The following is a 19,742-nucleotide window of genomic DNA, read 5'->3' as shown; positions in this document are numbered from 1 at the left end:
CATATAAGAAAACTGTGTACTTTATAAACAATAGAAATTTACTTTTGAGCCAGGGAAATCTGAGATCAAGACATCAACAGATTTGGTATTTGGTGAAAACTATCATCTCACTGCAACCTCACATGTTAGAAGGGGCAAGGAAGCTCTATTGGGTCTCTTTTATAAGGACATTAATTTTGTTCAAGACGACTCTACCTTCATGAACTAATCACTTTCCAAAGTCCCCCCCTTCTAATAGAATCACCTTGGTGATTATGACTCAACATACAAATTTGGGGAGAAACAAACATTCAGACCATAGAATCATGCTAGAGTGTTTGTCTTGTTAAGAGAGAGATAGGCATATAAATTCAAAAAGTATAAGAAAGAATTTTAAGGGAGCATAATAAAGGAGAAAATCAGCATAATAATCTAAGATAGTAAAAACAAGTCTAACTATATCAATAGATACAATAAACATAAGTGGACAAAATTGCTAGTTTACAGATAGGTAATTTTTAGTTTGCATTTTTCTTCAAAATTTACCTCCGTGCTTTTTATAAGAGATATTGCTAAATCATGATCTTTCTTTCAATTAGCAAGGACACACAAGATCTGAATAACACTATTAACAAGACTGACCTCTCAGGCACATATAAAATTATACATCCAACAATTCAAAGAATATGCATTTTTATTAAGTACAGCAGGGAGACTTACAAACATTGATGATGTACTAGGACATAGAGAAGTCTCAACTAATTTCAAAAATTAGTTGTCATAGCTTCCACAATGCAATTACAACAAATATTAGTGGCAAAAAAATTTATTAAGAAAAATCTCCAAATATTTGAAGAAAATTATTTTTAAACAACTTGTGTATTAATCAAGAAATCACAATGAAATCTTAAGTAAAATGTATAACTGTAAGACATGAGATAAGAAAATGCAATAAAAAATATATGCTCGTATTTCTGGTTTCTAGCTCTGGAAAACTTCAAAGAGCTGGAGGTTGCCGTTTTGTTTTTTGTTGTTGTTGTTGTTTGTTTTGTTTTTGAGACAGGAGTCACCGGCTCTGTCGCCCAGGCTGGAGTGCAGTGGCGGGATCTCCAGCTCACTGCAAGCTCCGCCTCCCGGGGTTCGCCATTCTCCTGCCTCAGTAGTCTCCCGAGTAGCTGGGACTACAGAAGCCAGCCACAGCCAGCTAGTTTTTTTTGAGGCCAGTCTGCGCTCTATCACCCAGGCTGGAGTGCGTGGCGGATCTCAGCTCACTGCAAGCTCCGCCTCCCGGGTTCACGCCATTCTCCTGCCTCAGCCTCCCGAGTAGCTGGGACTACAGGTGCCTGCCACCTCGCCCGGCTAAATTTTTGTATTTTTAGTAGAGACGGGGTTTCACTGTGTTAGCCAGGATGGTCTCGATCTCCTGACCTAGAGACGGGGTTTCACTGTTTTAGCCAGGATGGTCTCGATCTCCTGACCTCATGATCTGCCCGTCTCGGCCTCCCAAAGTGCTGGAATTACAGGCTTGAGCCACCGTGCCCGGCCGAGGTTGCCGTTTTATAGTAACAACAACAAAAAACACTGAACCAATTTAAAATGCAACAACTCTTCCTGGATCTGTAAAAGAGGTGAGGACCAGTGGCAAACGACTGCCTTCAAGATTGGAGAGACAAATAGGTGATTACAAAGAGTCACAGCTTACAGCAGTAGAGACTCATGAACAGAAACCACACAGGAACTAGTGTGAAGATAGAAATACTTTCACTCTACTTGATAAACTGCTAGAGTCTCATTCAGTATGGTTAAGTCAGCACTAAACACTCCAAGGGAACCCAGTCAGTGACCTCCACATTTTGAGTTTTCCCTCCAGGAGCTGTACCAGGTTCTTAGAGTAAATGTTGGAGAAAAATTATCTTGTTCTTTCAGTAGCATGAGGGGACAAGACACATTTCGAAATAGACCAGAGCCCTCTGTTTTTAATAGGACTCGTAGTGCTTTCCCTCAGGCAGAACTAGTTTATCAGAGCCTCATAAGATGGTGTGTTATTAGAGCCTAACTGACCCAAGGGAAAGGAAATACCCAACTCCAGCCAGTTCTAGTCTTCCATGTGACAGATGGAAAATACAAAAATCCATCTCTCGCTACCAAACCCATTCTGACTAAGAAGGAAAAAAAATACTACAAAACACTTGTGAAGGTTACAGTCCAGAGGCAAAAAAAAAAAAAAAAGCCTCTTCTCTCCCACACCTTAGCAACAATTCTTAAAGGCCTATGATTAGCATGTTTTACAAAACTCAGTGCATTATGTCTGGATATCCAGAATATATTACAAATCATCTAAAAGAAAAAAATATATAATTTTGAAGAGACAGAGCAAGAATCAGAACCAAACTCAGATACAGAAAGGATGTTGGATTTATTGGACTGAGAATTTAAAACAACTGTGATTAATATGCTGAGCATTCTAGTGGTAACATAAAGAAGCAGGCAAGAACAGAACAATGAAAGCAGACAGATACAAATTTCATTAAAAAGCAATATTATAATGTCAAAACACTGTAGCAGAAATGAAGAACGCCTTTGGTAAACATCAGTATACTGCACATGACTGAAAAAAGGATATCTGAGATTCAAGATATATGAATTAAAATCTGCAAAACTAAAAAGCAAATAAAAATAGCAAAGACAAAAAATAGAACAAAGTATCAAAAAACTGTGGGCCAACTACAAAAGGTATATAGCCTATACATAATGGAATCACTAAAAGGAGAAATAGAAAGAGACAGAAGAAATATTTGAAACAGTAACAACTGAGAATTTCCCCAAATTAATATCAGGCATAAACAAACCACAGATCCTGGAAATACATAGAATAAAAACTTGTATAAATGCCCAAAAAGTTACACCTAGTCATGTCATGTTAAAACTATAGAAAATCACAGACAAAGGAAAAAAATACCAAAATAATACAGAGGAAAAAATACCTTCCCCATACCTTGTGTATTTATCCATCTAACATGAAGGAGAAATAAAACTTCCTCTGAGAAATGAAAATTAAAGAACTGTTTTGCTTTAGACCAGCCTTGCAAGATGTTAAAAGGAGTTCTTTACAGAAAGATAAAACGGTATAAATCAGAAACTCAGATCTACTTAAAGCGAGGAAAGCATTGGAGGAGAAATAAGTGAGCATAAAATATAAATTATTACTTTTCTTATTCTTAATCTAAGACATAACTGTTTTTAAAATAGTATCTATAATGTATTTGATTATGTATACTGACAAAAATTTGAAATGAATGACAATAATGATACAAGAAATGGAAGGAAAGTATTAGAAATAATTTGCTATTATCAGGTACTCACACTACCCATGAAGCAGTATGATGTCATTTGAAAGTGAACTTGCATTATTTGTAAATTTATCTTGCAAACTCCGAGGCAACCACTAGGTAGATATTAATCTAACTATAGTCACACACGTCATAATGACATTTAAGTCAATGTTGGATAGCATATACAATGATGGTCCCATAAGATTATAATACCATATTTTTACTTTATCTTTTCTATGCTCAGATATGTTTAGATACACCAATATCACTGTGTTGTAATTCTTACAGTCTTTAATAAACCACAATAACGTACAGGTTTTGGTAGCCTCAAAGTAATAGCCTATATCATAAGCTTAGGTGTGTAGTAGGCTACAATATCTAGATTTGTGTATGTACACACTAAGATGTTTGCACAATGACAAAATTATCTAACAATGTATTTCTCATAATGTGTTCCTGTTGTTAAATGACACATGACTATATATCAGTAATTACTTTTAACACAAATGATCTAAATGTATTAATTAAAAGACTGAAATTGACACAGTAGATCAAGTAACAATAACCAACTATATGTTGTCTACATGAAACCCACTTTAAATATATAAACACATAGAGATTAAAAGTAAACACGATCCTTTGAAGGAGATGAGGCATTCTGGTTTTTGGAATTTTCAGCCTTTTTGCGCTGGTTTTTTCTTGTCTTCGTGGATTTATCTACCTTTGGTCTTTGGTGTTGGTGACTTTCAGATGGGGTTTTTGTGTGGGCATCCTTTTCGTTGATGTTGATGCTATTCCTTTCTGTTTGTTAGTTTTCCTTCTAACAGTCAGGCCCCTCAGCTGCAGGTCTGCTGGAGTTTGCTGGAGGTCCACTCCAGACCTCGTTTGCCTAGGTATCACCAGCGGAAGCTACAGAACAGCAAAGATTGCTGCCTGTTCCTTCCTCTGGAAGCTTCATTCCAGAGGCGCACCTGCCAGATGCCAGCCAGAGCTCTCCTGCATGAGGTGTCTGTTGACCCCTGCTGTGAGGTGTCTCCCAGTCAGGAGGCACAGGGGTCAGGGACCCACTTAAGGAGGCAGTCTGTCCCTTAGCAGAGCTTGAGAATGGTGCTAGGAGATCCACTGCTCTCTTCAGAGCCAGCAGGCAGGATAGTTTAAGTCTGCAGAAGCTACACCCACAGCCGCCCCTTCTCCCAGGTGCTCTGTCCCAGATAGAGGGAATTTTATATATAAGCCCGTGACTGGGGATGCTGCCTTTCTTTAAGAGATGCCCTGCCCATAGAGGAGGAATCTAGAAAGGCAGTCTGGCTACAGGGGCTTTGTGGAGCTGCGGTGGACTCCAAACCAGTTCAAACTTCCTAGTGGCTTTGTTTACACTGTGAGGGAAAAGTACCTACTCAAGCCTCAGTAATGGCAGACACCCCTCCCGCTACCAAGCTCGAGCATCCCAGGTCAACTTCAGACTGCTGTGCTGACAAGGAGAATTTCAAGCCAGTGGATCTCAGCTTGCTGGGTTCTATGAGGGTGGGATCTGCTGAGCTACACCAAGTGGCTCTCTGGCTTCAGCCCCTTTTCCAGGGGAGTGAATGGTTCTGTATTGCTGGTGTCCCAGGCACCACTTGGGTTTAAAAAGAAAATCTGCAGCTATCTCAGTGTCTGCACAAATGGCCACCCAGTTTTGTGCTTGCAACCCAGGGCCCTGGTGGTATAGGCACCCAAGGGAATCTTCTGGTCTGCAGGTGGTGAAGACTATGGGAAAAACACAGTATCTGGACCAGAATGCACCATTCCTCACGGCACAGTCCCTCATGGCTTTCCTTGGCTAGGGAAGGAAGTTTCCCTACCACTTGCACTTCCCAGGTGAGGTGATGCCTCACTCTGTTTCAGCTTGTCTTCTGTCAGCTGCACCCACTGTCTAACAAGTCCCAATGAGATGAGCTAGGTACCTCAGTTGAAATTGCAGAAATCACCCACCTTCTGCGTTGATCTTTTTGGGAGCTGCACACTGCAGCTCTGATAAAATCTCTCAATAAACTAGGTATTGATGAAACATATCTCAAAATAATAAGAGCTATTTATGATAAACCCACAGCCAATATCATACTGAATGGGTGAAAGCTGGAAGCATTCCCTTTGATTTGTTTGTTTGTTTGTTTGTTTGTTTTGAGATGGAGTCTTGCTCTGTCACCCAGGCTGGAGTGCAGTGGCCGGATCTTGGCTCACTGCAAGCTCCACCTCCTGGGTTTATGCCATTCTCCTGCCTCAGCCTCCTGAGTAGCTAGGACTACAGGTGCCCGCCACCTCGCCCAGCTAGTTTGTGTTTTTTTTGTATTTTTTAGTAGAGATGGGGTTTCACCGTGTTAGCTGGGATGGTCTCGATCTCCTGACCTTGTGATCCGCCCATCTCGGCCTCCCAAAGTGCTGGGATTACAGGCTTGAGCCACCGCACCCGGTCAGCATTCCCTTTGAAAACTGGTACAAGACAAGGATGCCTTCTCTCACCACTCCTATTCAACATAGTATTGGAAGTTCTGGCCAGGGCAATCAGGCAAGAGAAAGAAATAAAATATATTCAAATAAGAAGAGAGGAAATCAAATTGTCTTTGTTTGCAGATGATATGATTGTATATTTAGAAAACCCCATTGTCTCAGTCCAAAATCTCCTTAACCTGATAAGAAACTTCAGCAAAGTCTCAGGATACAAAATCAATATGTAAAAATCGCAAACATTCCTATACACCAATAATAGACAGACAGAGAGCCAAATCATGAGTGAATCCCATTTACAATTGCTACAAAGAGAATAAAATAACTAGAAATACAACCTACAAGGGATGTGAAGGACCTCTTCAAGGGGAACTACAAACCACTGCTCAAGGAAATAAGAGAAGACACAACCAAATGGGAAAACATTTCATGCTCGTGGATAGGAAGAATCAATATCGTGAAAATGACCATACTGCCCAAAGTAATTTATAGAGTCAATGCTATCCCCATAAAGCTACTGCTGACTTTCTTCACAGAATTAGAAAAAACGACTTTAAATTTCATATAGAACCAATAAAAAGCCTGTATAGCCAAGACAATCCTAAGCAAAAAGAACAAAGCAGGAGGCATCACGCTTCCTGACTTCAAACAATACTACAAGCCTCCAGTAACCAAAACAGCATTGTACTTTTACCAAAACAGATATATAGACCAATGGAACAGGACAGAGGCCTCAGAAATAATGCCACGTATCTGCAACCATCTGATCTTTGACATATCTGATCAAAAAAAGCAATGGAAAAAGGATTCCCTATTTAATATATGGTGTTGGGAAAACTGGCTAGCCATATGCAGAAAATGAAAACTGGACCCCTTTCTTACACCTTATTCAAAAATTAACTCAAGATGGATTAAAGACTTAAACGTAAGACCTAACACCATAAAAACCCTAGAAGAAAACCTAGGCAATACCATTCAGGACATAGGCATGGACAAATACTTCGTGACTAAAACACAGAAAGCAATGACAACAAAAGCCCAAATTGACAAATGAGATCTAATTAAACTAAAAAGCTTCTGCACAGCAAAAGAAACTATCATCAGAGTGAACAGGTAACCTACAGAATGGGAGAAAATTTTTACAATCTATCCATCTGACAAAGAGCTACTAATATCCAGAATCTACAAGGAATTTAAACAAATGTACAAGAAAAACAAACAAACAAACAATGCCATCAAAAAGTGGGTGAAGGATATGAACAGACACTTCTCAAAATAAGACATTTATGTGGCCAGCAAACCTATAAAAAAAGCTCATCATCACTGGTTATTAGAGAATGCAAATCAAAACCACAATGAGATACCATCTCACGCCAGTTAGAATGGAGATCATTAAAAAGTCAGGGAACAACAGATGTTAGAGAGGATGTGGAGAAATAGGAACACCTTTACCCTGTTGGTGGGAGTGTAAATTAATTCAACCTTTGTGGAAGACAGTGTGGCAATTCCTCAGGGATCTAGAACCAGAAATACCATTTGACCCAGTAAACCCATACTGGATATATACCCATAGGATTATAAATCATTCTACTATAAAGACGCATGCACATGTATGTTTATTGCAGTACTATTCCCAACAGCAAAGACTTGGAACCAACCCAAATGCTCATCAATAATTGACTGGTTAAGTAAAATGTGGCACATATACACCATGGAATACTATGCAGCTGAGAGGTGACAATGTGCTAGCAGCCCTCGCTTGCTCTCAGCCCCTCCTTGACCTCGGTGTCCACTCTGGCCACACTTGAGGAGCCCTTCAGCCCACTGCTGCACTGTGGGAGCCCCTCTCTGGGCTGGCTGAGCCAACTCCCTCTGCTTGTGGGGAGGTATGGAGGGAGACGCATGGGCAGGAACTGGGGCTGCATGCGGTGCTCGTGGGTCAGCATGAGTTCCGGGTGGGCGCGGGCTCGGTAGGCCCTGCACTCTGAGCAGCCAGCTGGTGCCACCGGTCCCAGGCAGTGAGGGGCTTAGCACCTGGGTCAGCAGCTGTGGAGGGTGCACTGGGTCCCCTAGCACTGCTGGCCCGCCCATGCTGCACTTGAATTATCACCGGGCCCAAGCTGCCTCCCTGCAGGGCAGGGCTCATGACCTGCAGCCCACCATGCCCAAATCCCACCCTGCCACCACTGCCAGTGAGCTCCCGCATGGCTTGAGCTTCCCAGATGGGCGCCACACCGGCTCCGCAGTGCCGGGTCCCATTGACTGCCCAAGGGCTGAGGAGTGTAGGCACACGGCATGGGACTGGCAGGCAGCTCTGCCCATAGTCCCAGTGCAGGATCCACTAGGTAAAGCCAGCTGGGCTCCTGAGTTGGGTGGGGACTTGGAGAACTTTTATGTCTAGCTGGTGGATTGTATATGCACAAATCAGCACTATGTGTCTAGCTTATGGTTTGTAAACACACCAATCAGCACCCTGTCTCTAGCTCAAGGTTTGTAAATGCACCCATCAATGCTGTGTCTCGCTAATCTAGTGGGGACTTGGAGAACTTTTGTGTCTAGCTAGAGGATTGTAAATGCACCAATCAGCACTTTGTGTCTAGCTAAAGGATTGTAAATGCACCAATCAGCACTCTGTGTCTAGCTAAAGGTTTGTAAATGCACCAATCAGTGCTCTGTGTCTAGCTAATCTAGTGGGGACTTGGAGAACTTTTGTGTCTAGCTAAAGGCCTGTAAATGCACCAATCAGCACTCTGTGTCTAGCTCAAGGTTTGTAAACACACCAATCAGCACCCTGTCAAAATGGACCAATCAGCTCTCTGTAAAATGGGCCAATAAGCTCTCTGTAAAATGGACCAATCAGCAGGATGTGGGTGGGGTCGGATAAAGGAATAAAAGCAGGCTGCCCCAGCCAGCAGTGGCAACCCGCTCTGGTCCCCTTCCATGCTGTAGAAACTTTGTTCTTTCACTCTTTGCAATAAATCTTGCTGCTGCACACTCTTTGGGTCTGTGCCACCTTTATGAGTTGTAACACTCACTGCAAAAGTCTGCAGCTTCACTCCTGAAGCTAGCGAGACCCTGAACCCTCTGGGAGGGACGAACAACTCCAGATGCACCACCTTTAAGAGCTGTAACACTCACCATGAGGATCTGCAGCTTCACTATTGAAGTCAGTGAGACCACGAACCCACCAGAAGGAAGAAACTCCCGACACATCTGAACCTCTGAAGGAACAAACTCCAGACACACCATCTTTAAGAACTGTAACACTCACTGTGAGGGTCCGTGGCTTCATTCTTGAAGTCAGCAAGACCAAGAACCCACCAATTCTGGACACACAGCCACAGGAAAGAATGAGTTTATGTCCTTTGCAGGGACACAGATGAAGCTGGAAGCCATCATTCTCAGTAAACTAACATAGGAGCAGAAATCCAAACACCACATGTTCTCACTCATAAGTGGGAGTTAAACAATGAGAACACACGGACACAGTGAGGGGAACATTACACACCAGCACCTGTTGGGGATTGGGGGGCTAAGGGAAGAGTAGCATTAGGACAAATACCTAATGTAGATGACGGGTTGATGGGTGCAGCAAACCACCATGGCATGTGTTTACCTGTGTAACAAGCGTGCACGTTCTGCACACGTATCCCAGAACTTGAAGTATAATTTTTTTAAAAAGTAAAGAAGTGGAGAAAAACATTCCATGGTAATAATAACCAAAACAAAGCAAGACAATCTAAATTAATTTTGGACACAGCAGACTCTAAAGCAAGGAAATTAACAGTGGTAAAAAAGGGGCATTACAAAATGATAAAGGGGTCAATTCTTAAAAAGACGTAACACTTCTTAACATACAGGCACCAAACAGCAGAGCAGCAAACTATCTGAAGTAAAAGCTAGTAGAAATACAAGGAGAAATAAATGAATACACTATGGTACTTGGAGACTCTACACCTCTCCAGAAATGGAAAGATACAGCAGGTAAAAACAGGAAGAACATGATTGACCTTAACAACATCATCAATTAACTGGACATGATAAACATCTATAAGTTATTTCATCCAACAACAGCAGAATACACATTCTTCTTAAGCTTACATGGAACATTCACCAAGATATATCGCAGCCTAAGCCATAAAATACACCTTAACACATTTAAACTAATAGAGGTTGTAGTGACAACAATTAAAGTAAGCTAGAATATAACAGAAAGATAACTGGAAACATATCAAAATATGTGGAGATTAACTACCACACTTTTAAGTAACATATGAGTCAAAAGAAATCTGAAGAAAAATTTTAAAACATTTTGAAAAAAAATAAAATTAAACATACAAACGATCAAAATTTGTGAAAGGTAGCAAAATCAAAGCTTAGAGAAAGATTTATTATACTGAATGCATATATTAGAAAATAAGAAAACTCTAAAATCAATATCTAAGTTTCCACCTTGGGAAAATCAAAAAGAAAAGCAAATTAAATTTTAAGTAAGCACAAGAAAAAATAGAATAAAAATTAGGCCTGAAATCAATTAAATTACAAGCAGGAAATCAGTAGAGAAAATTGACACAACCACAGGTTAATTCTTTAGAAAGATAATTGACCCAGCCAGGTTATCTAAGAAAATGAGGGAAGACACAAATTACTAATAACAGAAATAAAGGAGGGTACATAACTACAGATCCTATATACACGAAAAGGATAATAAAGAAATATTATAAGCAATACTCTGCCTACAACTATAATAACCCATATAAAATAGACCAATATATTGAAAGACACAATCTACCCAAATTTGTACAAGAATAAATAGACAATATTAAAAGGACTATTTCTGTTTAAGAAATTGAACTGATTTTAATAACTTTCCAAAACAGAAAGAAACAGGCCTACATGGTTTCACTGATGAATTCTACCAAATACTTAAGAATTAATTTATATCAATTCTCTACAATTTTTTTCAGAGGTTAGAAGCAGAAAAAATACTTTCTATCTCATTTATTGAGGCCAACATTACCCTAATACCAAGACCAGACAAAGATATTACAAATAAGTCCTTAAACTGATAAAATATATTTAAAAAATAAATGTACTAAAACTTGGAAATAGGCAAATGTAACCAGCCCCACTTGCATTCAGCAATGAATTTCATGATAATACAATATTTATAAGAATCAAGGAGCACAGACAAATACCAAAATAAAACACCATTTTATGCCTACTTAAATTGCAAAAATCTAGAAGTCACATAATTCCAAATGTTGGAGCGAATGTATACTCCAATTTTCATTTACATATTACTTGTGATCAAGTAAATTAATGTAGTCACTTTAAAAAGAAACAGCTTCCAGCTGTAATGACTCATACCTGTAATTCCAGCACTTTGGGAGGCCAAGGCAGACAGATTACTTGAGCCTAGGAGTTCAACACCAGCCTGGCAACAAGGTAAAACCTCATCTCTACTAAAAATACAAAAAAAAAAAAAAAAAAAAAAAGTGCTGGGTGAAGTGGCATGTGTCTGTAGTTCCAGCTACCCAGGAGGTGGGAGAATCACTTGAGCCTAGGAGGTGGAGTTTGCAGTGAGCCAAGATTATGCCACTGCACTCCAGCCTGGGTAACAGAAGCCCTGTCTCAAAAAAAGGGCAGCAACTATAATGCTATTATGTTGGAACTTTCCAATTTATTGAGTTTCTATGTAACACTATGCTAAGCACCTTATAAATATCCTGACAACTCTGAGATAAATATTATTTCAATTTATTAATTTTCTAGCTTATGGATGTCATGACCTGTGAGTTGGGTCTCTTGAAGACAACGAAATGGTTGGGTCTTGCTTCTTTATCCAACTTGCTATTCTATGCCTTTTAAGTGTGAGCATTTAACCCATTTACATTCAAGATTAATATTGATATATGAAGATTTGATTCTGTCATAGTGTTGTTAGCTGGTTATTATGTTGACTTGATTGCATAATTGCTTTATAATGTCAGTGGGCTCTGTAGTTAAGTCCATTTTTGTGGTGACAGGTATCACTCTTTCATTTCCATGTTTAGGACTCCCTTAAGCATCTCTTGTAAGACAGGTCTAATGGTAACAAATTCTTTTAGCATTTGCTCGACTGAAAAGAATATTTTTTCTTTACTTATGAAGCTTAGTTTGGCAGAATATAAAATTCTTAGTTGAAATTTCTTTTCTTTAAGGATGGTGAAATTAGGTCCCCAATCTTTTCTAGCTTGTAGAAAGATCTATTGTTAGACTGATGGGGCCCCTTCTCTCTAGCTGCCTTCAAGGTTTTTTTCTTTCATGTTTACCTTGGAGAATCTGATGATTATGTGTCTTCTGGATGGCCATCTTGTATAGTATCTTGAAGGGATTCTTTGAATTTTTTGAATTTGCATATTGACCTCTCTAGCAAGATTGGGAAATTTTTCACGGACTGTGTCCTCAAATACGTTTTCCAAGTTGCTTACTCTTTCTCCTTCTCTTGCAGGAATGCCAGTGAGTCACAGGTTTAGTCTCTTTACATAATCCCATATTTCTCAGAGATTTTCTTCATTAATATTTTTCTTTTAATCTTGTCTGCTTGTGTTGATTCAAAGGGGTAGTCTTCAAACTCTGAGATTCTTTCTTAAGCTTGGTCTATTTTGTTGTTAATTACTATAATTGTATTATGAAATTCCTGTAGTAAAATATTTAATTTCAGAAGTTAATTTTGATTCTTTCTTAAAATGACTATGTCATCTTTAAACTCTTGAATTGTTTTCCTGTTTTCTTTGGATTGTGTTTAAATCTTCTCCTGTATCTTGTTGAGTTTAAATTTGAAGAGAAGAAATGACGAGCATAATGATGAGGCGTATACTAGCAGGTTCTATGTAATGTAGTTAGTTCAGTACAAAAATTGAGGAGAAGGGGTAGAAAAGAATCCAAGTATTTGATTTCTGAAAGTATTGCTTTTATTTACATGGATACATTATCAATTTGCACTTATACATTGCCACCTGCTGGCTCTGTATATGTAAGTAAGTAACAACATGTATATTTGGGTGTGTGTATGCATGTTAGCAAGTGTTAGAATCCATGGTTGCTTGACACTCAATAATTTAATCTTAAGATAATTTTTTAGAAGTAGGGGGAGGTTATTAAAGAGAGCACTTATAAAACCCTGCTTGCCATAACATCTTGAGGGTACTAATATTACAAAAATCCACATTTATTTTAGCGATATGGGATAGAGTTGAGAGCATAAGATTTGGAATCAGATTGCCTGAGTTCAGACCTTCAGTGTACACAATTACCAACTTTGAGACCTAGGAGAAGACATTTGCCACTTCTATGTCTAGGTTTTTTCATCTGAAAAGGGGAGATAATAGCATCCAGTTGACAGAATTGTGGTAAGAAAAAAATCTGTTAGCAAAAGTAAAACACTAAACCAATGTCTGGCATATATAGTAAATGCTCGATAAATGTTAGCTACTATTATTAAGGTTTCTCTCATCTTTTTTTATGCTCCTGAATTACATTTGTTTTACCATTATGTTTTCATTATCTTTCTATCTATAGAGATATCTCTAATTCATAATATTTCAAATACAGAAAATTAAGAAATCAGATAAAATGTAATTTAATGAAAGTAAAAGTCAATATATTTTCAACAACTTTTGTTAATACTTTGAAGTCCTAAACTTCATAAAAAATTAAAATACTCTTCATTTAAAAAATTTTCTTTCATCATGTTTTCATTCCTCATGAATAAAAAGTAAGCTCAGAAATGCAACAGACTTCAACTACAGGCACACAGGTCTTTACAGAATGATTGTAAAATGATTGTTGAGTTTAATATTCTTTCTCAACAACATATCAATGTTAACAACTTAAGTTAGTGAAAATACTATTTTAAATATCACTTGTAGACTTGATTAACCAATTTAGCGATGTTTCTGAAATACCAGCATTAGTGATGTCAGTCTTATACCCAGTATCTTCCTCTAGCTCTGGTCGTCTTCATTGGGCTGCAGTTAAGGTCCTTTCCATACAATGCTAATTCCCTAACTTCCAGCTTCTCCAGATATGCCATTAGGGATCACTCTGGAAATGTTATTGCTCCAGGCAATTTGCTGCCATTTTGCTGTGCACATGTAAGTGAAATCACTGAAACACTCAGTATTTCAAAATAAAAACAATTCAGTACATTATGTTACCCTTAGAATATAGAACATAATTCACTTGCATTAACCAGTACTTTTTCCTTATGTCTGCCATTCTGCCTAAATAATACTCAAATATTTCATCAGAGAAGATTTTATCAGTGATCTCAGAAAACAAATTTTATGTTCCCTGGACGAAGTTAAAAGGAACCTTTTATCACATTATTGCAATCGACTCCAATCTTGGTGGTCTTTATTCAGCTGTATATAAGACTACAAATTTGACTAAATAAAAAATGTAAAACATTTGCTAAAAGGTGACCCTTATTTATTTGTTGATTTCCTCAAGACTTCCGTATGGGCATTTAAAGGCTTTGACTTGGGTTCCAGGGTTTTCAATTCACAATGTACATGACTTCAGGTAAATTTCTTAACTTCTCTGAGTCTTGGCTTCCCATTTAGCATTGTGCTTAGGAGTACTCCTTCCTGTTTATAAAAATGCCAGCATCATTTAACACCTCACCTGTATCATTTAATACAGTTTGTGTCAAAAGCAAAAGGCAGAATTATTACTTTTATCAGCTCGCAAATGAAAAAATTAAATATCTTTTCTAAATCATCAAACAGGTCTTTGAGCCAGGTTTTTGACTATCATAGACTTCTGTTCCATGAGCCTAAATTACTTATCAGAATTTTTTTAAATGCTGTTTTTTTAAAAAGAATTTTTAAATAAGACAGTATCACAAAGTGAGTCTCAAGACATTTTCTAAGTTTCTAAGTTAATTTCAAGAATTTTTAACATATTATTCATTTTGCATTTTTATTTTTAATCATATTCGTAAGTATCTCGTGATCAATCCAAAACCAAAGAGAAGCTATCAAAATATTTCTACATTTTCTACATTGATAAACTTTTAAGTATCAAAAATTTCACCAAAGAAATACTTGATCAGATTAAAAGACTGGTTGAAATGAAGGTATGAATCATTATGTTAATATTTCAATATATGCTTCAATTGAAAATCATAATTTGAAATATAATGTTCTTTTTAACAACTTGCTTTCTATACATTAAAGTTCTCTGTTTACTTATTTTAGCTCAAAAACATAAAACTTATTCTACCTTCAATCCATTGCAGTGTCTTGTTTTCTTATTCTCTGAAGATTGTGCCTCTGCTGTTTTATCCAAATGTTGATTTTGGTCCATGATTGAAATATAGATATCATATGAATATTTTCAGTTGTTGTTGATGCTTCTTTTGAAACAATCACCTATTAAGGAAGAAAAAATATAGTTTATTTTATTTTTTACAGTATATAATTTAGAAATAAGAAAAGCCACAAGGCCATCACCAATCAATCAACCATTCACTAACATTCATTCAGGGTCTACTATGTCTTGACCACTCTGCTAGATCAATGCTGGACACAAAAATAGGAAAGACAGACATAAATTCTAGCCTAAGGGTATTATAACTTAATAGAAAAATAAATTTGTGGAGAGAAATTTGAAACAAATAGGTAATATAGAATCACACGCCAGATTACACGAACATTTTACATTATAGAAACTTAAATTATCTTTTCTACACACCTATATTGTAAAATTTATAAAAGCAAATATATGTTTTCTTTATCCTTATAGTTTTAAAATGTGCCAATTAGTCCCTTGCACAGAGTAGATATTCAAAATGGATACAAAAACAATATAAACAATTAAATCAGAATGGCCTCAGACAGTTTAATAAAGGAGACACCACTGGAATCAGGCTCAAAAGGCAGACAGAATTTGGATTTGTTAAAAAGAGCAAAGTGTACTCCTAGTACTTCTCAGAGCAACTCTGGTATTGCTTGACTTTACCACCATCATGATGTTACTTTATTTTGATTTTGTTCATTTCTTTTCCAAGAGAAAATGCATATAGTTGAAAATGCAAATTAAAAAAAACCAAAGATTCTTCCTCTGACTCTTGTTCCCTTATCCAGAAATATAATATGCATTTTTCAGTAAGTACATAATATTTTCCTTTTCAACACAAGTCCTAGCATACCTTAAACATTATTTTCTACCTTTTTATCTTCTCTATATACTTAACTTTGTGTTAATAAAAGTCTTTCTCATTTTTCTTATAGTAGCAGGGTATTAAGTTGTCCATAATATATGTAACTGGTTCTATATTAATCAGCATTTAGGTTGTATCTAATCATTTCATATTAAAGATGTTCTTAATATATCGTGTGCCATTTTGGTTTTATGTGGCCATATCTGTAGAATAAGTTCAACAACTACAGTTTTGGAGTCAACGTATAAGGGAAATTGTTATTTTGAAAGTCATTAAGGTCCTATTTTAAAGACTAGTAAAATGACTTCACTTTTTACTTCAATTGACTCTTTTATATAGAATATAATGTATTCTTCACGGAGTTTTAGAAATACATTCTAGTTCATATGTGTGTAAACAATACATATTTATGTATCTAAGATATCTATATAAGCAGACACAGCATAGATACATGATATTAAATAGGGCACTAATTATAAAATATGTGTGATATATGTTATATGTACAGTTGATACTTGTTACAATAGTTATGTTTAATAAAGTTGCTGGGAACACTGAACATCTCTCCAAGGTTGTTCCTTGGAGAGACGTCAGGGTAGTTACGTGCCTGTGTGTCTCTGGTCACAATATTTTTGTAAAATGTTCAATAGAGAACTGTGTTTTCTGTATGTTTTGTTTAAAGACACTTTATTTAATACATACTCTTGATTATTAACATTGAATTAGTTGTCAATAACACTGCAGTTCAGGCTTAGAGGAAGCTTATACAGCATATGTGTCTTTTCCCTCGGTTACTCTCATGCACCGGACAGCACTCAGCACCATCTTTGGGGCCCATTTGAAACATTAAACTCAGAAACACAAAACACAAAAGTGCCAAAAATGTGGCAACAAACACACTGTGAAAAGGATCTTTGTTTATCATATGTGAGCTGAAACAAGAAGAGAGAGCTTCACTTTGTTCAACCTCAGTTAGGAACATGGCAGCTCAAATTTTTCACCACTTTGCACATGCATGTGAATGCCCATGAAAGCCCAACAGTATTGATTTTGATGTCACAAAGGAATTTTAGTGAGTAGATAAATTTTCTTACATAGAATTTGTGAATAATGCGGCTCGACTCCATATTTCATTCACTAATTTATTCAACAAGGGCTTATTGATTCTGAATAATATAAATATTATAATACATATTTAAGGGATAGTGCATAAATGTGGAAGCAATAAATAGGATATTATCACTTATGTATATGTGAGTATATATAAACATATGGTTGAATACAGAAACCCATATATGTGTACCTCTAAGTGAACTCCAATTATTACATTTTGTGTGTGTGTGTGTTTTATGCATGCCTGTACCTAGATAGGTTGGGTTTCTGGGTTCAGTGAGTGAGGAAAAAGTCAATGACTGGGTAGTCTCAAGGTAATAAGCTGTCCTTTGATAAATTTCACCCCACTTTTTCCATGAATATCTGTTTCTATTTCTTTCTTCATAATTTAAATATTAGGAAATCCTTTTTTTTAAAAGGATATGTAATAGCAAATATCTTTGCATGACTTGCAAGGTGGATACTCTTCCCTTAGTTTTAGGCTTTTATTTTCTCTCTACTAACAAATATTCTTGAAGTCTTGAAGGCTATTGTCCCACCACTCCAAACCTGGTTTATTTCAATTGATTAACTTCTGTTTGTCCTGTCTCCCACCTGTCTTTCTATCCTATGTATTTATCCTAAGAATCTTTCAAAGATCCCTTTCACCACAAAAAATAAAATTCATGGTTTCTATTTGAGGGTCTTCACAACCTAAACCAAGCCCGTGATTTTAGAACCATTCTCAAAATACCCATAGCACCTGCAGACCCATCGAACTACAGTCCCAGGAAGAAAGCTTTCTGCCCTCCTGTATGTTTCTTTCAATCCTGAATGTCCTTTTCCATCTCTTGGTCGTAATGCTGATCCAAATTGTACCTCTTCAATATTTTCATACTAACCTCCTGTTGATATTATCTCTCACCCTGCTGTGCCAGTGGAGAATATACCCAAAGTCATTACTTTTCTTTGTATTTCCCCTACTTCCCCAGACAACTATTCCACATCTCTCTCCTAGATCTTCAGATAAAATATGGAGAAAAAAAGGTGGACACTTTGTTCTTCATGTCACCAAAATGTTAAATAAGTAACTACAAAGTAACTAGAAAGTTGGAATATTAATTTAGGCTTGACTAAATGCTACACTTTCTAATTCACCTTGACATTTAACATATTTTTCTCTGAACATATTTTTTTGTCTTAAACTTCAAATGATTTACATAAATGAATTTTGAGGACACCTTTTGTTTATAAGATAGACAGAGCCATAGGCATTTGGATTTAGTATTGCATCTCTTTCCTGAATAATTCAGTTCTTCCAAATCTGATAGGAGTAGGGTGCAGGACAGAATCTTATCAGCCTCTACTTATCTGCTCAAGCTTTTAATACTTAATGGGTTATAGAAAACTGGTTTAGGCAAAGTGACCCAATTTCTACCATGTACCTATGCAACTGAGGAGCAAAAAGGAAAAACAGCATTTGCTAACTTCTTAGACCTTTCATAGGGGACACATCCCCCATCTCCACCTTACTTTCACAATAAAAACAATTGTCTTACCAAGGCAGACACTTTTCTGAATTGGAGCGGGGAATTAATACTTATCGAGGCCTTAGTTCATGCCAAAACTGTGCTGAGAACACTTTTTGCTTATTTAATTGGAGATAAATTATCTAGAAAATGTATTTCCCTTCACCCTGTATCAAACTTAAGTTGAAATAAGGAAGTTGAGGTGGTTATGTGACTTTGAGACACCTATTTTTTTTTATGTTTGCCAATTAACTCTTCCCTCTACTCCCACCCTTGGCCGCCTTCATCCAGCTAAGAAGACATCAAAGAAATAAGGAGTCTAGTGTGATCAGTCAATGTAGTTGATAAAAATAATTATCCTGTAGCATATTTTAAGAAGGTAACTAGAGCTTCATTTTTGTGACTTGATTTTTATTTGTTTAGAAATTAATAAGACCAAGATTTGAAACTTTATATTTAAAAATATAAAGATATTATTTTCTCTACTTTATTTTTAACAGTATAAAAATCTGAGGCTCTTCTACTCCCAGAAAGAATATTTACTATGTTTTGAGAACTCAGAATGTAAGCATGTGGAAGACACAGAGCATAACATTTGTAATATTTATCAAGACCATCAAAATCTTTTTCCATGAAATTAGTGAAAATTTCCTACATAAAATATACGTTAAAATTAGAGAATCTCAATGGTTCTTACCTGGACTTAGAATCCTACAGCAACTGCAACAAGTCCACCCTTTATTCCTCTTAAAATAGTTGGCTTTTTGAAAACAAGTCCAGTGATGATTAACCATCTTATTATGTCATTGCTCTAGTCAAACAGATAAAACCTAGTTAGTTTTAAGAGTTCATCCCAGCTGCCAATATTTAAAGATTATATTTCTCAGAATTCTCACATTATTTTATGTTAATCTTAACAAGTCAACCTTACTTTTGGGAATGGCTTTTACTTGTTTATTCAATTAAGTTGGTGGCATAAGATTTTTTTCTTTAAAAATATGAATACAATAAATTATTCAAGGTACTCAAAACTTCCAAATAGGAAATAATTTAAGACACATAAAAATATTCTTACAGGTTACACTGGCATTTACAAATTAAAATATACCCTCT

General features: G+C 36.8%; 1 protein-coding gene across 1 annotated transcript in view; it reads right to left on the bottom strand.

Moving 5' to 3' along the window:
• The window catches only part of LOC101004585 (solute carrier organic anion transporter family member 1B1), a 97,383-nt gene extending 77,953 nt beyond the window's left edge, over window positions 1-19,430 (bottom strand). The window contains exons 1-2 of the mRNA XM_031650330.1: window positions 19,327-19,430; window positions 15,069-15,217 (exon numbers count right to left, since the gene is read on the bottom strand). Coding sequence (XP_031506190.1) covers window positions 15,069-15,152 — 84 coding nt within the window. The 5' untranslated portion in view covers window positions 15,153-15,217; window positions 19,327-19,430. The remainder of the gene's footprint in view (window positions 1-15,068; window positions 15,218-19,326) is intronic.
• Between the last annotated feature and the right edge of the window lie 312 nt (window positions 19,431-19,742).

This window comes from Papio anubis, chromosome 9 (genome assembly GCF_008728515.1).
Source record: "Papio anubis isolate 15944 chromosome 9, Panubis1.0, whole genome shotgun sequence".
NCBI lineage: Eukaryota > Metazoa > Chordata > Mammalia > Primates > Cercopithecidae > Papio > Papio anubis.
This window is presented reverse-complemented; position numbering and strand designations above follow the sequence as displayed.